The sequence below is a fragment of the Hydra viridissima genome, unplaced genomic scaffold (genome assembly GCF_058129835.1).
Source record: "Hydra viridissima isolate aposymbiotic clone 2 unplaced genomic scaffold, HvirCarnegie_v1 scaffold_14, whole genome shotgun sequence".
Lineage (NCBI taxonomy): Eukaryota > Metazoa > Cnidaria > Hydrozoa > Anthoathecata > Hydridae > Hydra > Hydra viridissima.
In genome coordinates, this window is record NW_028324313.1 from 1,943,440 (window position 1) to 1,965,332 (window position 21,893).

The following is a 21,893-nucleotide window of genomic DNA, read 5'->3' on the forward strand; positions in this document are numbered from 1 at the left end:
AAGACTATGCATGTATGCATGCATGCATACATGCATACATGCATACATGGTAAGATTTTAAAGGGTAACCAGATAATCATAAAAGGTCCTCCTAAAAAAGTAACATAAGCTTAAGTGAACATGGTTTTTGACTGAATATAATAGAAAAAGTCAAGCATCAACAAAATTGTCTTAATCAACTGACATTTAAAAAATCTGAAGTTATCATGGTTTGACGAGAATTTTGCATTCTCTGGAGCAGGAAAATCAGTTTCCATAACTTAACTACCGCTTCTGATTGATTCTGCTGGTATGAAATATTTGCTGTGAGTATTTTTCTCCATACCAAGTTTTTCAGACCAATCTAAAAAAAAATCAAGCTTACATTAGTAAACGAATACTACACATTTACTGATAAAATAGTATTTCGTTTTGTTTTTTTTTATACCATTTTAATATTAAGAGTGAACTAATCGTTTGAGCATCAGCATTCTAAACCCAGTAAGCACGGATACGTATAATACACGTATTATTCACGTTTTTACGACACGTGTTTTGAGGGTGGAAAAGAAGTCCGTATGAAATTACTTATTCACGTATTTTTAGGACGTGTTTTACACGTCTCAAAGAATCCTTTTTTAACGGCTTTTTAACGATTTTAAAAGGTGTATGACGTACTCGCTAAACAAAATTTGTGACTCGTACTAATAATGAAAAACAGCTAGTTTTCTGATGATTTAGCAACAATTGTTTCTATAATTTCTAGGAACGAAAAAGCTACGTGTATATATAAAAAAGTTAAATGAGAAATTTTCTTTATTTAATAAATCAAAACTACAGAATTTATCCTTCATTTGTAAATAAATATTACAAGAAACCATCTTTCTCTTTTTCAACGGCTCGAGGTGCACGTTTTAATTGTTCACCAAGGAACGAATCGATCACTGCTGAATTTGCATCCGATACTAATGCAGCTAAAAAATAAAATGATCGTAGAACTAAACGCTTAATGAAAATAGTAAATCAATCTAATATTCCCTATTCACATTTTGTCATAAAAAAACATATTTTAACATGTTTAAAAACTTTTAAGTTAAGTAAATATTTACCAAAAATTCCTTTACAGAGTAGGGTCCTAATAAAAGAACGTTTGCCCTTATTCCCGGTCTTGTTAAACTGGGCTTGTACACTTTTATCAAGAGTCTCGTTAATGCAAATCCTGACGAACTGCGAAGGTGTTGATCCATCTAGTTGTTTTAACCTTTTTACCTAAATCAAAAGAGATGTAAAAATTTAAACATGTCATACCATGGAATCAATTGATCTATTTGTCTATTTTAATATCCATCCTAATAACTTTCCTGAACAAATTTACCCCAGGATAACAGTTTACAACCCTTAACCTGATTTTTGAAAAAAAATATATACAACTTTTAAGTAATAATCTTATGAAGTATTTTTATACTTTAAAGTTAATACTTTATAGTATAAACGATTTTCATTTAATAAAGTAACTATATTGTTACCATAGCAACTTGATCTTCCCAGTTAGAACACAAACAAAACAAAGCAGTGAAGCCAAGCCGTGTCAACTTTATGATTCCCTTATGCATTAGACCTGAAACAACAACTTTATTATTAATAACACTTACCAAAAAATTAAATTCTACTTCAGTCGCCAACTTTTTTTCAAAAGCATCAAACTCTTTAAGGGAATGCCATCAAACTCTTTAAGGGAATACGATACGAAAGGGATACGAAAACGATAATTCCCGGGAATCTCGTTGGTCAATTCCCGTTCCTGTTCCCGTTTTTTTTTGGAGAAATTCCCGGGAATTTTTTTTAAATACAAATATGTAGATTATCATTTTTTAAAGTTAAATTTAAAGTTTATAGTTGTAATTGCAGGTATAATTAAAGTTTAAAACTTTTTTTATACCTGGAAATACACTTTACAGGTGTTAAAAAAGTTTTAATCTTTAAATATACCTGCAATTCTATGTATCAAAATGAATCTTCATAAATTTTACTCTAAAGTCTACCTGTAGTTGGTGGTGCAATTATTGCAATATAAAAACGCGTTAAATTAATTTGTAATTAGTTATTCAATATTTTTTAAAGTGTAAAGTGCATTGTGCAAGTTTTTTTAAAAGAAAGTGAAAAAGTTATTTTCGACAAATTATCAAAGATAAATATAGTACATATTATGTTATTTCTTTTTCTAAATCTTTTTCTTTTTTTTTTTATTTCTTTTCTTTTTTCTTCATTTCTTTTTTCTTCATATCTTATCTTTTAATTTTAAACAGCATGTTTTTTTTGTGGAAGCACTTCAAAAGGGAAACGGGCAATAAAGATAATACACGCTGTGACGTAGACTTGGGAAATCGAAAGTGTAGTGCTGTTCTCAACTGTGCTGGAGGTTCAACGAAGGTTTTGATAGAACATCTAAAGAGTGTTCATCAGATACTTGATCCATTGAAATCTGGACCGACAACTAGCAACCAAGCTCAACCAAGCACAAGAAGCACTGACAATCCTCCAGTAAAGAGGCAAAAGCTGATGACAGATTTTACTAGGGCATCGTTTGAGGAAACCATTTCTAAAGAAGTTGCTTTAAATGGATTGAACTTTGAACAGATCTAAAGAAGTTGCTTTAAATGGATTGAACTTCGAACAGATTGCCAACTCAGATATAATAGCAGAGCATGTGAAAGAGAAGTTTCCAACGAAAAACTTCCTAAAGAATGGATCTGGTGTTGCAAAGATTGTTCTAGGTTTTCATGAAGACATCAAGGCTAAAATAAAATCGTGGATTCAAACTCATCTAGCTGAAGGACATTTCTTTTCAACAAACCTTGATGAATGAACTTCTACTGCAGGGCAACGTTTCTTAAACATCAATCTTCATTATTTTGAAAATGGTGTTGATAAAGAAATCAATTTGGGCATGGTTCCAATTTATTGAAGTGCAACTGCTCTTGACATCAAAAAACTAGTAAGTTGATATTATAATATTTTTCTTTTTTTTAGGTTTCTATTCATTTTATTTTTTTATTAACAGTTCGAAGCAAGATTAATGGAATTTGGTTTGGATCCAGAGAAACACATTGTTGGCACTTCTGGTGATGGTGCGAGCGCTATGGTATCATTTGGTTCTATGATCGCATCAGAATACGTCCAGTGCAGCGATCATGGAATTCATCCGGGTGTTACTAAAGTTCTTTATCTAAACAAACAGTCCGCAGATGCTCTAGTGGATGACGACAACGATGATGTCTTTTTCGTTGAGTGTTGAAATGAAGATGAACCTGATGAAGATGTACCTGATGCCGGCGAGGACACAGAATCAGACGATGAAGAGGAGGCCGATTCACTTCAAATGGTTTTCGCTTCTCAATTAACAATCACCAAATTGAGAAAAATTGTGAGCCTCTTCCATCGATCATCGGTCAAAAATGAAATTCTTCAAAAATTCGTTAAGAGAATGAACAACGGGAGGGAACATAAGCTGAAGCTAGATTCAAAGACTCGTTGGGGCAGTCTTCGTGATGCTTGCGAAAGGTTCTTGAAGTTACTTGGACCTGTGAAGGAAGCTATGAACCACAGGGAGACAAAACCTACTTATGGGCAGAAATTGACTCAAAAAGATTGGAGGAGCTGGCAGAAGTTGTGAATCCAGCGAAGTTGGCAATTCTTGTTAAAGAAATCAGTAAACCTCATCGATTGCAACACAACTATCAAGTTTCTCTTGGACAATTTAGAAATGCATGATCATCAGCTCTCGCAGGACACCTTCTTGGCTATCAAAGAGAAAATCAACAAACGCAGACATTACGTTCTTCAATCACTCATCCTTTACTTGCACGACATCAACAGCTTCAATGGGTCGAATCACTTTGCTACATCGACTGTTGCAGCTATGAGCAAACTTGCTGTGAAACTGATGGAAAGACTCTTCAGTACTGAAAATGATGATTGTGTGGAACAACCTGAACAGCAAGAAGAACCATCAGCATCAACATCACAGCAGGTTCAAAGAAGTTTAGCTGAGCAACTGACACTTGCCTTGAAAGCTTAAAGAGAGGTCACCAACAAGCAGGCGGGCAAAGTAATTGACTACAATAAGGAGATGCAGATGTAAGACAAAAGTACGCTTACCAACTCTGGATAGACTTTTCGAGGGACTGAAGACAATACAAGCATTATCAGTAGCTGCAAAACGTCGTTTTTCGGAAGCAAATATTCTTGTGAGCAAAGTTCGCAACCGTCTTTGTGATGAGAACATTGATGCTATTTCTTTTCTTAAATGTTATTTTCGAAATAAATTAATATAGTAGATTTAAATATAAATTTTGAGTTTTTTGTATTGTTTTTTGATTAAAAATTTTCAGGTTTTAGAAAGAAAAAAAATATTTCAAAGCTCATTCCAGGTAACGGTAATTCCCAGGAATGAGCTTTTTTATTCCCGATATTCCCGAAATAGAAATTCTTGGGAATTTGAGGATCACTAAGTTTCAATTACAAGCGTGTTGCATGGACTTGTTTTGAAGAGGATCACCCAAAAGCTCCATGTGTATGCTTGGTACTTCACAATGTGATGTTAGATGTTATTGCAAAAAATCCAATGAATGAAATAGAAATGACCTTCCTTAAAACATATATCAACGACCCATTTGTCTCTTTTGAAGATAAAAGTTCTGAAGAAATGCTATTGAACAATCAGTAAAGAGTCAAATATGAAGTTAAACGTAATTATTGAAAAACTATGAGCAGAATAGCTAAATAAGTTTTAATCTAAGAGCAACAAAACACTTGAAGTGAATTTTTGCCAATATTCAGTAATAAAAGCATTAGGAAATGGAGCGGCAGATTTCGATGATATTTTTATTCCAAAATTGAAAAAAGAATGGAGGATGAAAAAGACCTGGTTGAAAAAGACCTGGTTGAAAAACTAACGTCATTAATGGAAACTGCAGATGTCATTGACGCCAAATTTATAACTGAAGAAGAATTAAATTTGAAGGAGCAATTCAGGAATGATATCAAAAGCCATTTATTTCAATGTGAAACTAAGTGCTTGTTTTGCGGAGCTCCCAACAATCAATGTCATGCGGAAGAAAGTTATGATCTTTCGAATAGATACCATCAGCCTCAACGGTTTGGTTGTTGCATTAAAGTAGATAGCATTCTCTTTGTAATTGAACTTGATATCGAACTTTTTATTTCTATCTGGAGCTTCAAAAATGTTGATACGAAACTCGAATGGGTAAATTACAACATGACGCACTGTATGAGCTAGAATATTGATGGAACAGCTAGTAATCGTTATTTATATTGAAAATATATCACATATCACGTTATGCAAAACAAGGAGAAGTTTAACCCTGAAGCTGTAAATAATGACGTAACTAGTAGGAGTGGATATACCAAAACTGAAGCAATAAATGTAATCAACACTTGCTTTTACTTACGTTCGAACAGTGAATGAGCGTCATATTGTGTGAATCATTTTAAAAGTTTTCGCTTTGTGTTTTGTACTATCACGATTACTTTTTAAAATAGAGAGTTATATTTCAGTTCAACAAAGTTTAATCAATATCAGTTTCTTTTGTCTGGTTTTAAAAAAGATCCATTTAAAAATATTGTTTAGATTTTTTAATTGAGAGTTTTATTATTTGAGAGGTATTGATTTTTTATTTTTTTTTTTAAACTTTTTAAACTTATTGTTCTCTAACGTTAATTCAAAATTGTATTTTCATTTAAAGACAAAATATTTCATTTACTAGAGTTTGCATTAATTTTTTTTTTTTTTGTAATTAAAGTTTTTGATTAAGATTTTGAATGATATCTTTACACTAATATTGTGAGCGACCCACATGCAAAACAATTGAAACATGACACATAACAGTGTGAAATTAGTAAACGTAATGTAATAACTAAATCCTATTTACAGGGTTGTATTGAAGTTTTCATAGAGTCTACAGATGTATTGAGGTAATCGTATACTCTTAAGCCGCATTGTTAACTACAGAACTGTTTATAGGACATATTTAATTACCATGTGCTTAACATGATGAAAATAGCTGTATTTTAAGTGATTTTTTGTATATTTTAAGTACAATTTTCTGTGATGTGTTGCCTTCAAATTTTGGCAATAAAAGTAGCACATCATTTTAATCAAAGGTGTTCGAAGACACTACGCACTATTTGCAACTTGGTGCTACTAAGAACTTTAAGAAGCACTTAATCTTTGAGAACGATGTTTTAAAACGCATCTTAATCAGCAAAAAATTCTCTGCCATAATCATAGACCTGTAAGGGCCTGTTTATATGTAAAGCGGGCTGGCTCGTTTGCCTTGCCAGCCCGTTTGCCGAGATATCGACGTTATCAATATTTCAACTTAATTTTATTTTGCGTTGATATGAATAAACGAGCTAGCCCGGATAGCGAGATCTTACTGTTTTTTGCCGAGATCTCGGCAAACGGGCTGGTTATTTTCTTAAAAAAATTTGTACGCATGCGTACAAATTCTTACATTTTTTAAATTTGTAAGCTTCCGCGTAAAATAGAAATTTAATAATAAAACTGGCAACTTCCGTGTACTTAAAATTTTAGTTGTTTTTCTTTTATAATTTGCCAAAAATCCAGTATCTTTTAAGTAATATAAAGTAATATCGACTTTTTTATCTGCTGATAGAGCTCTAGAATTAGGCGAAAAAGGGTCAGGAGATAAATAAGGGGTTAACTCTGAAACCAAATTCATGAAAAGAAACCGTGAAAGCCTAAAACTTGTTTTCCATACATCAATGGGAGCTATACCATCTATTATATTATGCCACCATAAATCAGTTCTGCCAGTTTTAAACCAGCAACTACGATTTTTTCTTTTAAGGCGCCTCTCTCTTGCTTGTTTCATCTTTTGTAGTGATTGTGATCGTTTTCGTAAAAGAATAATATTTAAAAAATTATCAAATTTAAATTGGTGAAGCTTATATAAAATAATTAGGCTTTTAAGAAGCATTATTTGTGTTATAATACCAGTTAAACACATTGTTAAAATGAAATGTGTTTTTTTGTCGCTAGCCGCCATCTTTAAAGTTATTATTTTACCGATAAAGAGGCCAGCCCTGCTAGAAAAAGCCAGGCTGACCTCGATACCATTTTTTATTTTTTTGGCAAAAAATTCATATACAGGTAAAAAGACCTCAGAATGCAGTGGGACCTCAGAATGTCAGGTTTGAATTAAACCAACAAAGAACTCAATTTTTTTAATTAAATTCTAAAAGCGTTGAATAATCTGATTTAGGAATATAATGTTAAATCATAAACAAAAAAATATTACATAAAATCCTTACAAAATAATCTAAATTACGAAAACGTTGAAAATAGTCTATAAGAAATAAACTTATTTTTTTTAAAATAATTTTAAATATTTCAATTCCTTCTGTAAATAAGTTTGCAGAACCTTATCAGAAATGTTGTCTTAAGACTCCAAAAACAGTGCTAAAAAGATGCGTGCGCAGAATAAATCCAATTTTCTTAAAATCGCTTTTTTAAATACCTAGCATTTTGAAGTGCAGCACCTAAAGTTTTGAGGTAACAAATCAAAAACTATATAACAAACTTAAGTTATTACTTTTATCTTTTTTTTTTTTTATAACATTAATCAACTTAAAAAAGATGTAATGAACAAAAAATATAAAAATAAGATCCAGGTAAACTTTAATTCAAAAAGAGGCGAATAGAGAACGCTAGATTGTATTCTAGATAAAATCAGTTATAGGAATGAAGTTTTCAATGTTATCTTCATCAGACTCAAAGTGAAGGCATTTTTTGGGTCCTATTTCACAAAAGGGTTTGATCATATTCGGTTTTAAGCCTGTTTTACCTCGGCATAATGCTTTACTACATGTAGATTTCAAAACATTATGGCACAACGAGCATTCTCGAAGTTTATTTGCTGCGCAAATATTCTTTCCACATGTACACTCTTCCTTACCTTTATAGAATGCCTCAATTTGTTGTTGTAGCTTGGATTTCCTTTCTTTATTTGCTTTCTCCTTTTTGGCTTTGTCTTCCTTGATTAAAGAAACCGTTTCCAATATTTTTTTCCACTCCATTGAGCCGTGAACATGGGTAACTCTAACATTTTCTTTTTTCAATTTAGGTGTTACTTTGGTTACAGGCAACAAGTTAGGTATTTCTTCCAGTGATATTGATTTATCAGATATTGTTTGAAAAACTTCCATTGCACTTTCGTATTTATGTTTCCAATATCTTGCTGAGCCACAGCGAACATCTTTCGGAGATTAAACTGTTACTGCTGTTGATATATGACCTTTTTCGGTATTTTCATGAAAACACAGCTCAGCTCGTAAAAAACTTATCTTCCTGCATCCACTTAACACTAGTCCTCCGCTTGAAATGCCAACTTTTTTACCTGCATTTATGATTGTTTGTTTTGATTCCCACCCTGGCCATAACTCTGCAAGTATATTCATAAAACTTTCTCTGTTGATTGTCATAAACGGAGAATAAAGTAAAGATTTAGTACTTCTGTACTCAGAGTGCAGTTTCTGATTGATTTGATCAAGGAGCTGAGTAACGCCAGTTGTATCAGGTGGAGTGATGAAAAGTCTAATATTTTTGCTTCTTAGGAATGTCAATACATCACTATCAAATCTTGAAGAGTGACCATCTGATAGGACAACAACAGGCCGTTTTATATTGTTTTTTTCTAAAAATGGTCAAACATTTGATATGCACTTAGAAGTGTACTGTGATCCTGACTTCCACTCTCATTTGTGGAGATTAGAAGGTTTGGAATACGTATAACTGCTTCTTTTGGAGCCATGTGGGCACTAATTCCTTTTCCCTTGAATATGATTTGGCACATTGCTATATCTCCTCCAAAGGAAACAAAAGGATGTATAGTTACGCATTCTCTATTTTCTCTTATCATCTTTTGACAACTTTCCCCTCTTCCAGCATACACTAAACCATTTGGAGTACCATCAACTCCATAGTTTACAAACTGGGGAGTTTCATCATGATTGTAAATTCTAGTGGTATCTATATATCCCTGCCATACACCTGTTTCTAATTGATTAGCCTCAATGAAGATATTACATTCTATAAGTTCTTCAGCTAATTCGTTGAGGGTTTACATGCCATTACTTTTGGGCAATTAAGGGCACGATTTATGGATACAGTTCCTTGTCTCTTTTTGGTTAAGTACTTTTGATATTTTGCATCCCAACGCTTCCAAAAAGACTTGTTAAGCTTCTTTGTTCGAAGTGCTCGTTGAGCATTAAGTGATAGCTTAGTGATCTGACGTCCACGAAGGTTTTTACAGGCTTGCTTTCTTACTTCCAAAACATTCAACATTATCCTTGTCAACTCCGACTTGTTCAAACCTTGGAGGCACATAAATATACTATTGAAATAATAATACAAGAAAACTAAATAGTATAAGTTTAGTTTTCTTAGTAAACAATATTAAAAAACCAGGATTTTATTACAGTTTATAAAAAAATTGTTTCATTTCTCAATTATGTGTAGATATTACCTATATCTTTTGTAAAAATTGAATGATATTCCTTCTCGCTTCCAGTTACAATGACACCATCAATTCGTTTATTAATTGTTCTAAGATCTTAAATTAGTGGAAATTTTCCTGAATTGATTGCGGCCCAACCACGTCTATTGTTGATTCGGCACCACTCAACTGCTTCCTCTAACTGCTTACTTTTTATCATTATGACATCTCTTAGAACATTGCATCTTGATTTGCATGTTAGTTTAATTCTAATGGACTTTCCCATTTCTTATTTATTCTTTGCTGAAAGGAATATCAAAACACACTTTTGTACTTGCACTTTACTTTAGTAAACGCACTTTAGTTTAATTAATTTAATTTTTCAAAAGCAAATAAAGAAAACACACTAAAGTGTGTTTTGAATCAGGTTTCGTGACGAAACTATAAGCAGAATATTCATTTCGTAATGTCGAGAAGAAACTGAATGCAAACAACTTTTTTTTTATATGTTAATTAGCTTTCATTAACCAAGCGTTTTGAGGTCCTAAATATTTATCTAAAGGCATATGAAAATTGTATTAAAAACTACTAAACTTTTTTGGCAATCTAGCAGGAGTATTTTTTCAAAAATAAAAACAAAGTAACTACTATAAAAGGGGAGTTCTGAGACAAAATGATTTTTTCATTTTCGTTGTGAAAATTTTGATAATCGCGGGGTGAAAATTTTTATCATCTTCGTTGTGTAAATTTTGATAATCGCGAGGTAAAAATTTCCTGGGTCAAAAAAAAAAAAGTTCAAAATAAAAATTCGGGTGACAAAAGATTTTTTTTTTCATGACGTGATAAACGCGTAATGAAAAAAAACTTTTTAATTGTTGTAAAGGTGTTTAAATCCTGCCTGATGCATTTCTTTTTTTCTTTGTTCTTGTTCTTGTTTTTCTTCGAGAATTGCTTTGTATTTTTCAATAAAGCTCCATCCAAATCCTTTGCTCTTTAAAAATTCAGTTTGGCCAAGTGTTTTTATACTTCTAATTTTTCCGTCCTCATTTCGTAAGATCCTAGTTTTTCCGTTCATTTTATAATGTCAAGAAAAAAAAATTTTTTTTTACAAAACTTTCAAAAAAGTAAACTTAAAAAAGGGACGTTTGCTAATGGGGAGTTTGGTCCGAGAAGTAATCCGGCGCCGATAGGTTCATATCCTTTTCCGCTTTTGACGTAATAACCATCTTTGAGTGAGCCTCCTTTGACCCAGGGTGTTAAAAATAACCCGTTGCCTCCGTGAGTTACAATTTTATAAGCGTTTCCATTTTTTTTGACGTAAATTTTATTGGGCACAGTGGATCCAAGCGATTGGGCAACTCCACCTAATAGACCAGTGGCAGCAATGGGAGCGGCTCGAGCTGCAAGCATTCCCAATAGAGGTAAAAGAGCTCCAATAAATCCTCCTTTTACATTTGCGTTGTGCTCCACTTGGGTTTTGCTCATTTTAATGGTGACTCCAACTCCTCGATGGAGAGCGTCCAAAAGTTGTCGATGTTGATTTTGCGTCACAAGCAAAACGTCGTTTCCGCTAAAATCGTCTCTTGAAATTCGGATGCTCACGGGTTTGCCTTCCATCATTGATTTTTTTATTTTTTCAATCTGTCCCTAGGCACATTTAGTTTGACACTAACATATTTGCTCCTTTTTTAAATGTTGAAAAAAATATATTTATTTCACTTCTCGGATGTGATAACGGATCATGATGTCCTCGCCGCGAAAGTCGATTAAATTTCCATTTTGGTCGACGATGCGTGTGATCATTGTGGAAATTTCTGGGACTTTGACAGGGAGGTAGACAAATGGGTTGGCCTTTCGATGATTTTAAAACCGGGACCGACGTCGGGATAAAAAGAGTAAATGCAATTTAATTGAGAGCCGTTGATGTAAGCCGATCCGATGACGTTGTTGACGATTCTGATCGTGTTGACGCTTGAAATTCTAACGATGTTGTCGGATTCGTATTCTGAATTGGGGTCCAATTGTTTTTTTGTGAACCCCTAAAGTGAGGCGATGCTGTTTTCAACGTTCAAGTCCATCAAATAATTCAAACCAAGTTTGATGGTTGATTTTAAAGTGTTTGAATTGGATCCGATTTTAATGTTTTCGGGAGAGTAGCTGATTTTATTTATGGAAACGTAGCTTGCGTTTTGAGACGCATAATTTTTTATTGTGTTTGAGACGGTCTTTTGCAAATAATTGTTGATGTCGATGATGTCGTAGCTCCCGTCTGGAATGACGACGTTTTCCCAAATTCCTCCGTTGTTCATGCTGTATCGGAAAGAATTGTTTTTGCTGGTGATGTTTGGAAAGCTGTTGTACGTCTCAAGGTCGAGAAAAGCCATCTCATAAGTTTTTCCTTTTTCAAAAAGGATTTTGTCTAAAAATTCTGTTATTATTACGTTGGAATTTCCATCCACGTCGATGATTATGCCTGACATTTTTTAAATGGGTTAAAATTTTTTAAATGGCCTCTTTCGGAAAATAAAAATTGTCAAATCCGCTTCGATATTTTCCATTGTATTTTTTTTTGAGGACAAATCGATAACAGCAAATCCATGAGGTTCAGACCAGCAATGTCTGCAAAATTTTTTGAATTCTTCTTTTTTCATGTTGCTCGAAACATGGTCTCGATAAATATGGTCTACATTTTTTGAATCTTGAGGAAAAAGACAAATAAAATTGGTGTTTTCTCTGATCTTTTGTCTTGGAAGCATAAAATAATTTTGGGCGAGGTAAAAGCAGTCGACGTTAGAGTGCCTTCCTCGGATGTAATATTTTTCGCACTTGTTTTGTTTGGTTAATTGCAAGTCGTCAAAGATCATCAAATTGTTTTTGGACGAATCGAGATCTTCAGGTTCAGGCACATCGTCAGCTGTTTCGAAAAACTGACATTCCATGTCCTCGTTTTCGGAATAATTTTTTGAAAGGTCGTGGATGACGCATTCAGGGTTTAAATTTAGTTTTTCCATTTCGTTTTGTACCTTGAACAAATCGAGAATAATATTTTTTGGAAAATTTTTTTCAAACAAACTTTTTAGTATTTTGTACTCGGGTTGGAAAAGAGATTTTCCAAAAACTTGCAAATGGTTGTAATCCAACCATCCCGGTCTTAGCAATAAATTGAGAAGCAACGTTGTTTTTCCGCATCCGGACTTTCCAACGATGATTCCTCGAATGTTTCTCGGCAGAAGATTGTTGTTGTTCCTTTTGCTTTTTCCAATATTCCATGACAAATCAGCAACTTCCTTTTTTTTTTTATTTAAAAATATTTTTTTTTAAAAATAAAAAATGTACTGCGTCAAATGCAAAAGGAAAACAGAAACAATCCATTTGAGAAACGAGGTTACAAAAAACAATCGAAATATGCTTAAAGGAACTTGCGACTCTTTCGGAACGACCAAATGCAAGTTTGTTTCTTCGCATGCGCTCAATGGATTAACAAAAGGGGGAGACTTGGTGGAATCGATCAACAATTTTTCAAAAAACATCAAGCTCCCGTGGGCAAAATTTCCAGGAGAAATGCACATTCCAGGAATGAATTTTGCAGGGCCTGGCACAAACTTGGATGAAAGGGTCGATTCTACCACCGACATGTATAAAGAATAGAGCGAACCGACGGATAGAGTAGACTATGCAGCATACCTCCACGATTTGGCTTATAAACATTTTAAGGACAAGCAAAACAGGGCTTTAGCAGACCAGATGTTGTTGGAGATGATTTTTTCAATCGAAAACCCTACCCCAAAAGAAATCAGAGAAAGAGATATTATCGCGCGCATCATCAAAGCCAAAGCCAAATTTGGACTGGGTGTCTCTGTAAAAAAAATCATAGAAGCCGAAGCCAAAGCCAAAGTTAAAGCCAAATTCGGACTGGGTGTCTCTGCAAAAAAAAAAAATTCCCAGTTTTAAATGGACGGATCAGCTTGCAGAGGAGCTTTACAAACCGGTGATTCATCATTTTAAAAAAAGAAAAGTGTTTGTGAACGACGTCAATGAAATATGGGCCGCAGATTTGGTTGACATGCGCTTTTTTTCAAAATTCAACAACGGAGTAAAATATTTGCTCACGGTGATCGACGTGTTTTCAAAGTATGGGTGGATCGTTCCGTTAAAAAACAAAACTGGTCTTGAAGTGGCTGAAGCGTTGCAAGAAATCTTTGAAGGATCTGAAAAAAGAAAGTGTGTCAAAATGTTGGTGGACAAAGGAATAGAGTTTTACAACAAGCACGTGAAAGCGCTGGGTGTTCGATTATATTCCACTGAAAACGAGGAAAAAAGTTGTGTCGTCGAGCGATGGAACAGAACGATGAAAGAAAAAATGTTTAATTTTTTTTCAGCAAACAACACCAATAAATAAATTGACGTTTTGGACGAAATGGTGTAAAATTACAACAATACAAAGCACTCTTCCATCAAAATGACTCCAGTTGAAGCCAGCGATGAAAAGAACAAAAATGAGGTCTGGATGAACCTGAATATAAAGACGCAAACAGAAAGAGCAGAGCCGAAATTTTCAATGAACGACAAAGTGAGAATCACAAAAAAGAAGTCCAATTTTGAAAAGGGGTATACGCCAAGATGGACTGAGGAGGTTTTTTCCGTGTCACAAATTCAGCGAACGGATCCACCCACGTACAAAATTACCGACGCCAACGGTGAAGAGATTCAAGGAACTTTTTACGAACAGGAGATACAAAAGACGCATCAAGACATATTCAGAATTGAAAAAATAATTCGCCGAACAAAAAGCAAATCACTGGTCAAATGGAAAGGATATCCAGACTCGTTCAACTCATGGGTGGATTATAAAGAATTGATCCGTTTGAAAAAATGATTTAAAAAAATTTTCTTTTCTTTATAAAAAGATGAATTTTGTTGCGATTGAAATTTTTGACGAGAGCAAATTATCGGTTGGAGAAATTTATTCTGCAACCAAACCAATTCAGTATCAAAAGATTCCGCTTTTTTATGAGTACCCCTCTGGAAAAGGTTCTTTTATTTTAAGAACGCCCGTTTTTTTTTCTCTAGGCGTGTTTGAAAATTGCAGTTTTGGAACGACCGAACTCGAGGGATATTCCATGTCCTTTCTCGGTTTCAACGAAAAAAACGGAATGAACGAAAAAGAAAAAAAGTTTATCGAGGCGACTGAAAAAATATCAAAATTTCTTCGCGAGAAAGTCAAGAAAATGATTCCCACTTTGAAAAAAGGAGGAAGAACAAAAAAAAAAGCGACGGAGGATTTGTCCATTTTTAAAAACAAATCTGAAAATCCAAACGCAGCGCCCATTTTATTCGGAAAGTTGCTTACAAAGAAAAACGAAAAAAACATTGAAGTGTCTTCTTTGTTTTTCAAAAAGAAAACGAAAGGTTCGTGAAAGTAAATCCTTTGGAATATGTTCGACAAAAGTGTTACGCTGTAGCCTCTTTGAAAATTAAAGGTGTTTTTGTCGGAGCGCAGATCGAGTCCATTCAGGTTAGAATTCCCGAAGTGGTCATTGCAAAAAATGCGCCTTCCGTTCAAATGGGTGACGATTTGGATTTGGGAGAAATAGATTCTGACGAGGAAATGTGAAAAAAACACGAAAATAAAATGATTTAAAACATTTTCTTTTCATATTAAAAATGCATGCCCCTCACAAGTTGTTTAAAAACAGCGCCTCAGCCGAGATTCACAATTTTAATTTCCATTTGGGCTATTTGGAGGAGAGAATCAAAGAGTTGGAACGAAAAAATCCGAAAAACATTATCGTGGCCAAAAAATAGTTGGACCATCCCACTTATTTTAACGCCAACGGACAGCACGAAATTTTTGCTCAGAAAGACATTAAATTTGCTGCTCTTTCTCACACGCAAATCTCGTTATCCATTGGACTGCAATTGGATAAAGGGATTGCTGCTGTCACTTTGATGAATAAAATAAGCGATCAATTGAACTTCCACAAAAACGATGCTATTTTTTCCGAGTCTGTGGACGACGTCGTTTTGGACGTGAGCAGCAACAGCATCCACGACGTCATAGTCAAAAAAGGTGAAAAGCTTTGTAAAATAAATCATATCGATTCGAATTAAAAAAAAATATGTCTTTGTTAAAAAGATGGAGATAATAAACACTGGAAAAATTTATCCAGTTCCTCCAACGGCACCATCGGATGGAGGACACGCTTAACGGCTTCAAAAAATAAGCCAGATCCAAAAAGAAATGGAGGATGAAAAAGTGAAACGAATTGCTCTTAGCAAAAAATACCATCGAGTGGCAAAAATTATTCGTTTCGCAGACGACGGATTGCAAACGGCATGCATTGGTTCGGGAATCGCAGAAATTACACTTTTGTCAACCGTCGTTGCCACTCCAGTTTCGATTGCGTGCGAAGGGGTCGCTGTTGATTTGGGTGCTTTGTCCATTTTTGGAAATCAACAGAACAAAAAAATGATGCTGAAGGCAGAAAAGCAGGAAAAATTGAAAGTTCTTTCCGAGTCAAAATTGAACACGATTAACGACCACATTTTAAAATAGCTCATGGACGGATTTGTGAGTGATTCCGAGTACGAATTAATTCTTAGCGAGCTTAAAAAATTTAAAACCATGACTGAAGAAATACGAACCAATGCAAAAAGCAGCATTGACAAATTGACCAAAGAATCGTTGATCCAAAAAGGAAGAGAAGACGCGATAAAAGCATTCAACAACCTTTTTAAAAAAGGCGAATAAACGCAAATACGAATAAGTTTTTGCTTAAGTTTTTTTTTCTCCGTATTTTAAAAATGTCTTTTTTTAAAATTCAAGACCCGAAAAAGAGAGATGAGATTGTTAAAAATTATATGGATAAAAAAGAAAAAATTTACAATGAGAGGCTCAACGCTAACATTTCAGATGCAAATTATCAGACTGATTTGTCCAATTTTTTTAAACCGCTGATTGAGAGCAATGAAAATGTGAAAAACGAGCTAAAAAGCATCGCATACAGAGAGGTTGGAAACACTCCACTAGCTTTGACTTACCCAGAAAGCGAGTCGTCTGTTGAAAGATTAAAAAGTGTTGAAAAAACTTTTGGAAAAATGAATGTTGGAAATACTGCTTTGGAATATTTGTCAAAATACGCAGCTAAACGATTTGTTGCAGACAGAGTGTTTGGAATTCACTCAAAAGAACGCGGGAAAATGTTTGTTGGAGACAAAGAAATTTTTATCGACAATAACGACATCATTATTGATGGAGAAAAGTACGAGGGGACGGTAGGTTTTTGGGAGTTGATCACAAGATCCAAGCCTGATAAGAACAAATACACGGATGAGGACTTGAAAAATTATGAAAAAATACTAGTTGAAACGCATGCAATGGAGAGAGAAGGGAAGCCAACCGTACCAAAAGCTTCGAGAAGTGAAAAGTGGGAAACGATTATTTCAAAAATTTGGGAAAAAAATTACACAAAAACGAGGGGAAAAAAAGGTCACAGGGTGATCATTCTTCCGAGCGATCCGAATGCTCTTGCGCAAAGACTTAGTTTGAGCATCGCCGCAGGACATGCTGGAAATATCGCATCGAGAAACGAGGCTGTTTCCATTTGTGATGAGCTTTTGAGACAGGGGGAAATCAACAAAGAGGAATACAGATCGATTCAAAAATACATCGAGTCGTGAAACACGACGGATTTAAAAAATATTTTCTCATTTTATAAAAATGCTCATTGTGAACAACAGAAGATATTTAAAAAGAACGTCGTCGGAGGCGGAGGGATCGTGGACACGATTAAAAATTTTTTGAGGAGAATGGCAGCTTCAAACGCTTCGCGATCGTCTCTTCATTCATTGAGAAAAGCAGCAGCAAGCGAAATTGGAAAAGAAGCGATCACAGCCGCCAAATCTGCTGGAAAAGAATTGGCCTCTTCAGCCATATTGACAGCCAAAGACGTTGCCATCGACAAAGGAAAAAAAGCGATTGAAAAAGTTTATGCCAAGACAGGAACTGTGAATCCAAACCAATTGGCTAGCACGACTTTAAACGAAGCGGCAAAGGTGGATCAGTATATTAATCCGATGGAAGAGCTGCATAAAAAAATGTTTGGTTCGTCAATTCAAGAAAAAAAGAAAATGACGAAAAAGAACGCGGCCAGAATCCAAGATCTCGTCAAAATGGGGAGCGGGCTTTTGATTGCTTGATTTTTTTTTGACGAATCAAAAATGACATAAAAATTTTTTTTTCTCATTTTAAAAAATGATAAACACCGACAGATTAATAGTCGACGAAATGCCGGTTTACGATACCGGCATTGAAAAAGTTGATTTTTTCGAGTACCTTCCAACAAATCTCGATTTAAATTCTTCAGGATCGATCGTTTTTGAGATTGATTGCCAGTCTGTGCAGACACTTCCGTCTGAGGCTTACGTCCTCGTCGAAGGGGTTCTGAAAAAAGCAAACGGAACCGCTTACACGGCAGCAGACAACATTGCTCTGGTAAACAACGCCATCATGTATTTGTTCAGTGACGTCACTTACGACTTATCGGGGCAGCAAGTGGAAAGAGTCATGTATCCAGGTCAAGGAACAACAATGCTTGGATTGTTAAAATATCCTTTCGGTTTTCAACTTGCCGATGGTCTAAAGCAAATGTGGTACAAAGACACCTCAAACGCCACCGGAAACTCAGGGTTCGTCGTCAGACGAGACCACCTGTTTGCAGACACCACGTCCATTGGCGCATTTTCTTTCAGGATTCCTTTAAAGCACATTTTTGGTTTTTGCGAAACTTACGACAAAGTTGTTTACGGATTCAGGCACACGATCATCTTCACAAAAAAAGAATACGACGACGCTATTTACAGAGCGGGGACTGTTGATGCAGGAATGATCGACATCAAAAAATTCCGACTTTTCATGTCTAGAATTGAGCTGGATGTTTTGAAAAAATCAGAATTCCTGAATTTTATGACGAAGAAAATTTCCGTTCCAGTGGCCTATAAGGCAAATAAAGTCGAAAGGCAAGCCATTCCAGCTGGCCTCACAGAATTCACCTGGCCCCTTGGAAGAATCACGGACAAAAGCGTTCCGAGATTTATCGTGTTTGGCCTTCAGACAAACAGGCCTTCCAGTCAAACCGCAAATCCAGCCGTATTCGACCATTTGGATATTTTACCCCATTTTTTCGTAACCGTCAATGGGGTAAAATATCCAAATTACAATTACGACTTTAATTTTGGAGAAAAGAAAATTGTCATGGCTCATTCCGACGCGTTCACTTTTGACGAAAAATAATACGGTACAAACGAACTTGTTTGCCAATTAGGTTTGTCTCTGCTTGAATATAAAAATTTGTTTCCGTTGTTTTTTGTCGACATTAGCAAGCAAAAAGAAAGAGTTGTTTCCGAAACGGCCGAATTGGTTGTTAACCTCAAATTCCGAACGGCAGTGCCAGACAGCACCGTTATTTTTGCAGTGATAATTTCCGACAAATTGATCAAATTCGTTTCCGACGGAACAAACATGAACGCTGTTAATTAGTTGAAAAGGTCGTCATTAGATTCTTGACAAAAAAAATGATTAAAAAAATTTTTTTTCTATTTAAAAGTAAAACATGAGATACACAAAAAATTATCTGAAAAATTTGCTGATGGAAAATGGAGTTACAAAAACCTCAAACAATTTGTTGACTTTGATACTGATTGCGGTTGAGAACAACCTGATAAGCAAAAATTTGCTTTTGGAAAATGCAAAAGAATACAGGCCGGTGGGTCGACCAAAAAAGAAATAAAAACGGAATATGCGAAAACGGAAAATTCAAAAAAATCGATCAATCCAAAATACGAGAGGCTTGGTTCAATTCGAAAAAAACCTGTGTCTGTGAAAACGACCAACATCGAAACCGGGGAAGCGGTTGAATACGGATCCCTTTACAAAGCGATGAAAAAGACGGGTCATGGATGGAGATATTTGGAACGTCGAGATGGCAAAGTGGAAAATGGAATAAAGATTGAAATTTTAAATTCGGAAAAGCTCGAAAACACAAACAAATTGCCAAGCCCGAAAAAGATTGAAATCAAATCGCCAGGCGTGAAAAAAGATTGAAATCAAATCGCTAAGCGTGAAAAAGATTAAAATCAAATTGCCAGGCGTGAAAAAATATATGAAAAATACTGAAATCAAATGTGTAAAAATATATGAAAAAGATCGATAATCAAGCGGACATACATGATAAAATATACCGAAAAAGCATGAAAAGCACGAAAAGCCCGAAAAAATAAAAAAAAATGTGAAAAAAAATTTTTCAATTGTCTGTAAAAAAAGAATTGAAAAAAATTTTCGTAAAAAGAAAAAAAAATTGATTTCGCGAAAAAAATTTTCTTGACATAATAAAAATGGAAAACAAATTGCGAAAAACTGCTAAGTCTGAAAAAATCGCCGAAAACAAAAAAATTGATTTTGAGTTAAATAATTTTCTTGGCATAAGAAAAATGGAAAACAAAATCGTCAAAGAAAAAAAAGTCAAAGAAAAATCTCTGACAAAATTGCGAAGTGAAGCCAGAGACAGAGCGATAAAAGGTTTTTCAAAAATGACTAGGGAACAGCTCGTTGAGGCTATAAAAACAACAAAGCCTGTCATTGGCTCTCATCCAGTTCCTCGTTCGATTGCTCAAAGCCCAGTTTCGAGACCGGTTCCTGCTCCTCGTCCTGTTGTTGTTGCCAGGCCGGTTCCTGCTCCTCGTCCATTTGTTGTTGCCAGGCCGGTTCCTGCTCCTCGTCCTGTGACTAATCCTGAATTTTTTTTAAAGATGACAACAGCTGCAAGAAATGCTATTGTCGACAGTTTTAACAGTGTGCTTGAAACCATTGATTCATACGTCCCAGAGGCGGTGAAGAAAAAAGAGAGAGATGCAAGAGACATTGTTGAAAAAAAAAAAAAAAGTCCCTCATATTAAACACACCGGTTCCCGCAACGCGTCAGATTGTCCAAAAACCGGTTCCTGCTCCTCGTCCTGTCAGGCCACTCATTCATTTTCAAATAACCGATCACGCGTTGAGTCGTGCTGTCAAACAATTTTCGCATCAAGTCAAAGGAAACCATAATGACGCTTATGCCTCTTTAGAATTGGCAAAAAACGGAGCGATGAAAATTCTTCAAGAAAATAAAAATAAAAAAGCGACCCTTGTTTTGTCTTGCGATATGATTAGAGTTAGCCTTACTACCGGAGAGGAGGTGCATCAAATCGCCACTTTTTCGTCAAAAGCTCAAAGAATTTTGGAGACGACGGATTTGGAAAAATTTTACGAAAAAGCAAAAGAGGAAGTCCTGGAAAACATGGTCAATTACAACAAAATGGGTTCGAATTGCACAGTGTCCGCCATCTTGAAAATGGATATCAACTTAATCGATTACAAACCCATCGGTGGCCGGTCGTACATCCCTCTCGACGACTTTCTTTCAAGCAAAAAAGCAATCATAAACCTGGAGAACGAAGACAACGAATGTTTCAAGTGGTGCGTCACCAAAGCGTTGAACATGAAAGAAAAACACGGTGAAAGAATTGACAGAGACTTGATTGAAAACTCGAAAAATTTAAATTGGGAAGGGATTGAATTTCCGGTCAGACTCGATCAAATCAAAAAATTTGAAAAAAATAATCCAGAAATAAGGGTTAACGTTTTCATGTGCGAAAATAAATACATTCAACCTTTACAATTATCCAAACTTTTGCAACGTAAAAATGAAATTGATTTACTGCTTCTTTCAAACGAAAAAACAAATCATTATTGCCTGATAAAAAATCTAAGTCGACTCATTTCCTCCCAAGCATCCAAAAAAAACGGAAAAAAATATTTTTGCAGAAATTGCTTGCAGGGGATGAAAAGCGAGGAGGATCTTTCAAAACATTCGTCTTATTGCAGAGAGCACAAGTGCGTAAAAATGGATCTCCCTGAAAAAGGAGAAACCCTTCAGTTTAAAGGCTTTAAAAAGTCGATGAGGGTTCCGTTTATCGTATATGCCGACTTTGAAAGTTTTATCAAATCGATAGACTCATGCGAACAAAATCCAGGCCATTCTTACACAAAAAAGTTTCAAAGACACGTTCCAAGTTCCTTTTCCTATTACATAAAATGTTTTGATGAAACCATATACGATGGCGAACCGTACATTTCCGAATCGACAAACGAGAACCAAGACGTTGCCTAACTTTTTGTTGAGAGTTTGGAAAAAGAAATAAAAGAAATTTTTGGAAAAATTGAGAAAAAAAAGATGGTTTCGACAAAAGAGGACGAAAATAAATTCAAATCCACAACAGTTTGCCACATTTGCGAAGAAAAAATTCTAAACGACGACAAAGTGCGAGACCACTGTCATT

At 35.0% G+C, this 21,893-nt stretch overlaps 1 protein-coding gene and 3 pseudogenes across 1 annotated transcript; 2 read left to right on the top strand and 2 right to left on the bottom strand.

The window, feature by feature from the left end:
• Window positions 1-783: 783 nt before the first annotated feature.
• Window positions 784-1,592, bottom strand: LOC149878758 (uncharacterized). The gene is made up of 3 exons (XM_090072080.1): window positions 1,506-1,592; window positions 1,089-1,248; window positions 784-953 (listed from the first exon to the last, which is right to left on the bottom strand). Exons 1-3 carry the CDS (start codon window positions 1,590-1,592, stop codon window positions 847-849), a joined length of 354 nt encoding a protein of 117 aa, XP_089928206.1. The 3' UTR covers window positions 784-846.
• Window positions 1,593-2,926: 1,334 nt separating this feature from the next.
• On the top strand, window positions 2,927-4,313 carry LOC149878759 (uncharacterized; annotated as a pseudogene).
• Window positions 4,314-4,496: 183 nt separating this feature from the next.
• Window positions 4,497-5,467, top strand: LOC149878760 (uncharacterized; annotated as a pseudogene).
• Window positions 5,468-8,289: 2,822 nt separating this feature from the next.
• On the bottom strand, window positions 8,290-9,367 carry LOC149878761 (uncharacterized; annotated as a pseudogene).
• Window positions 9,368-21,893: the final 12,526 nt, after the last annotated feature.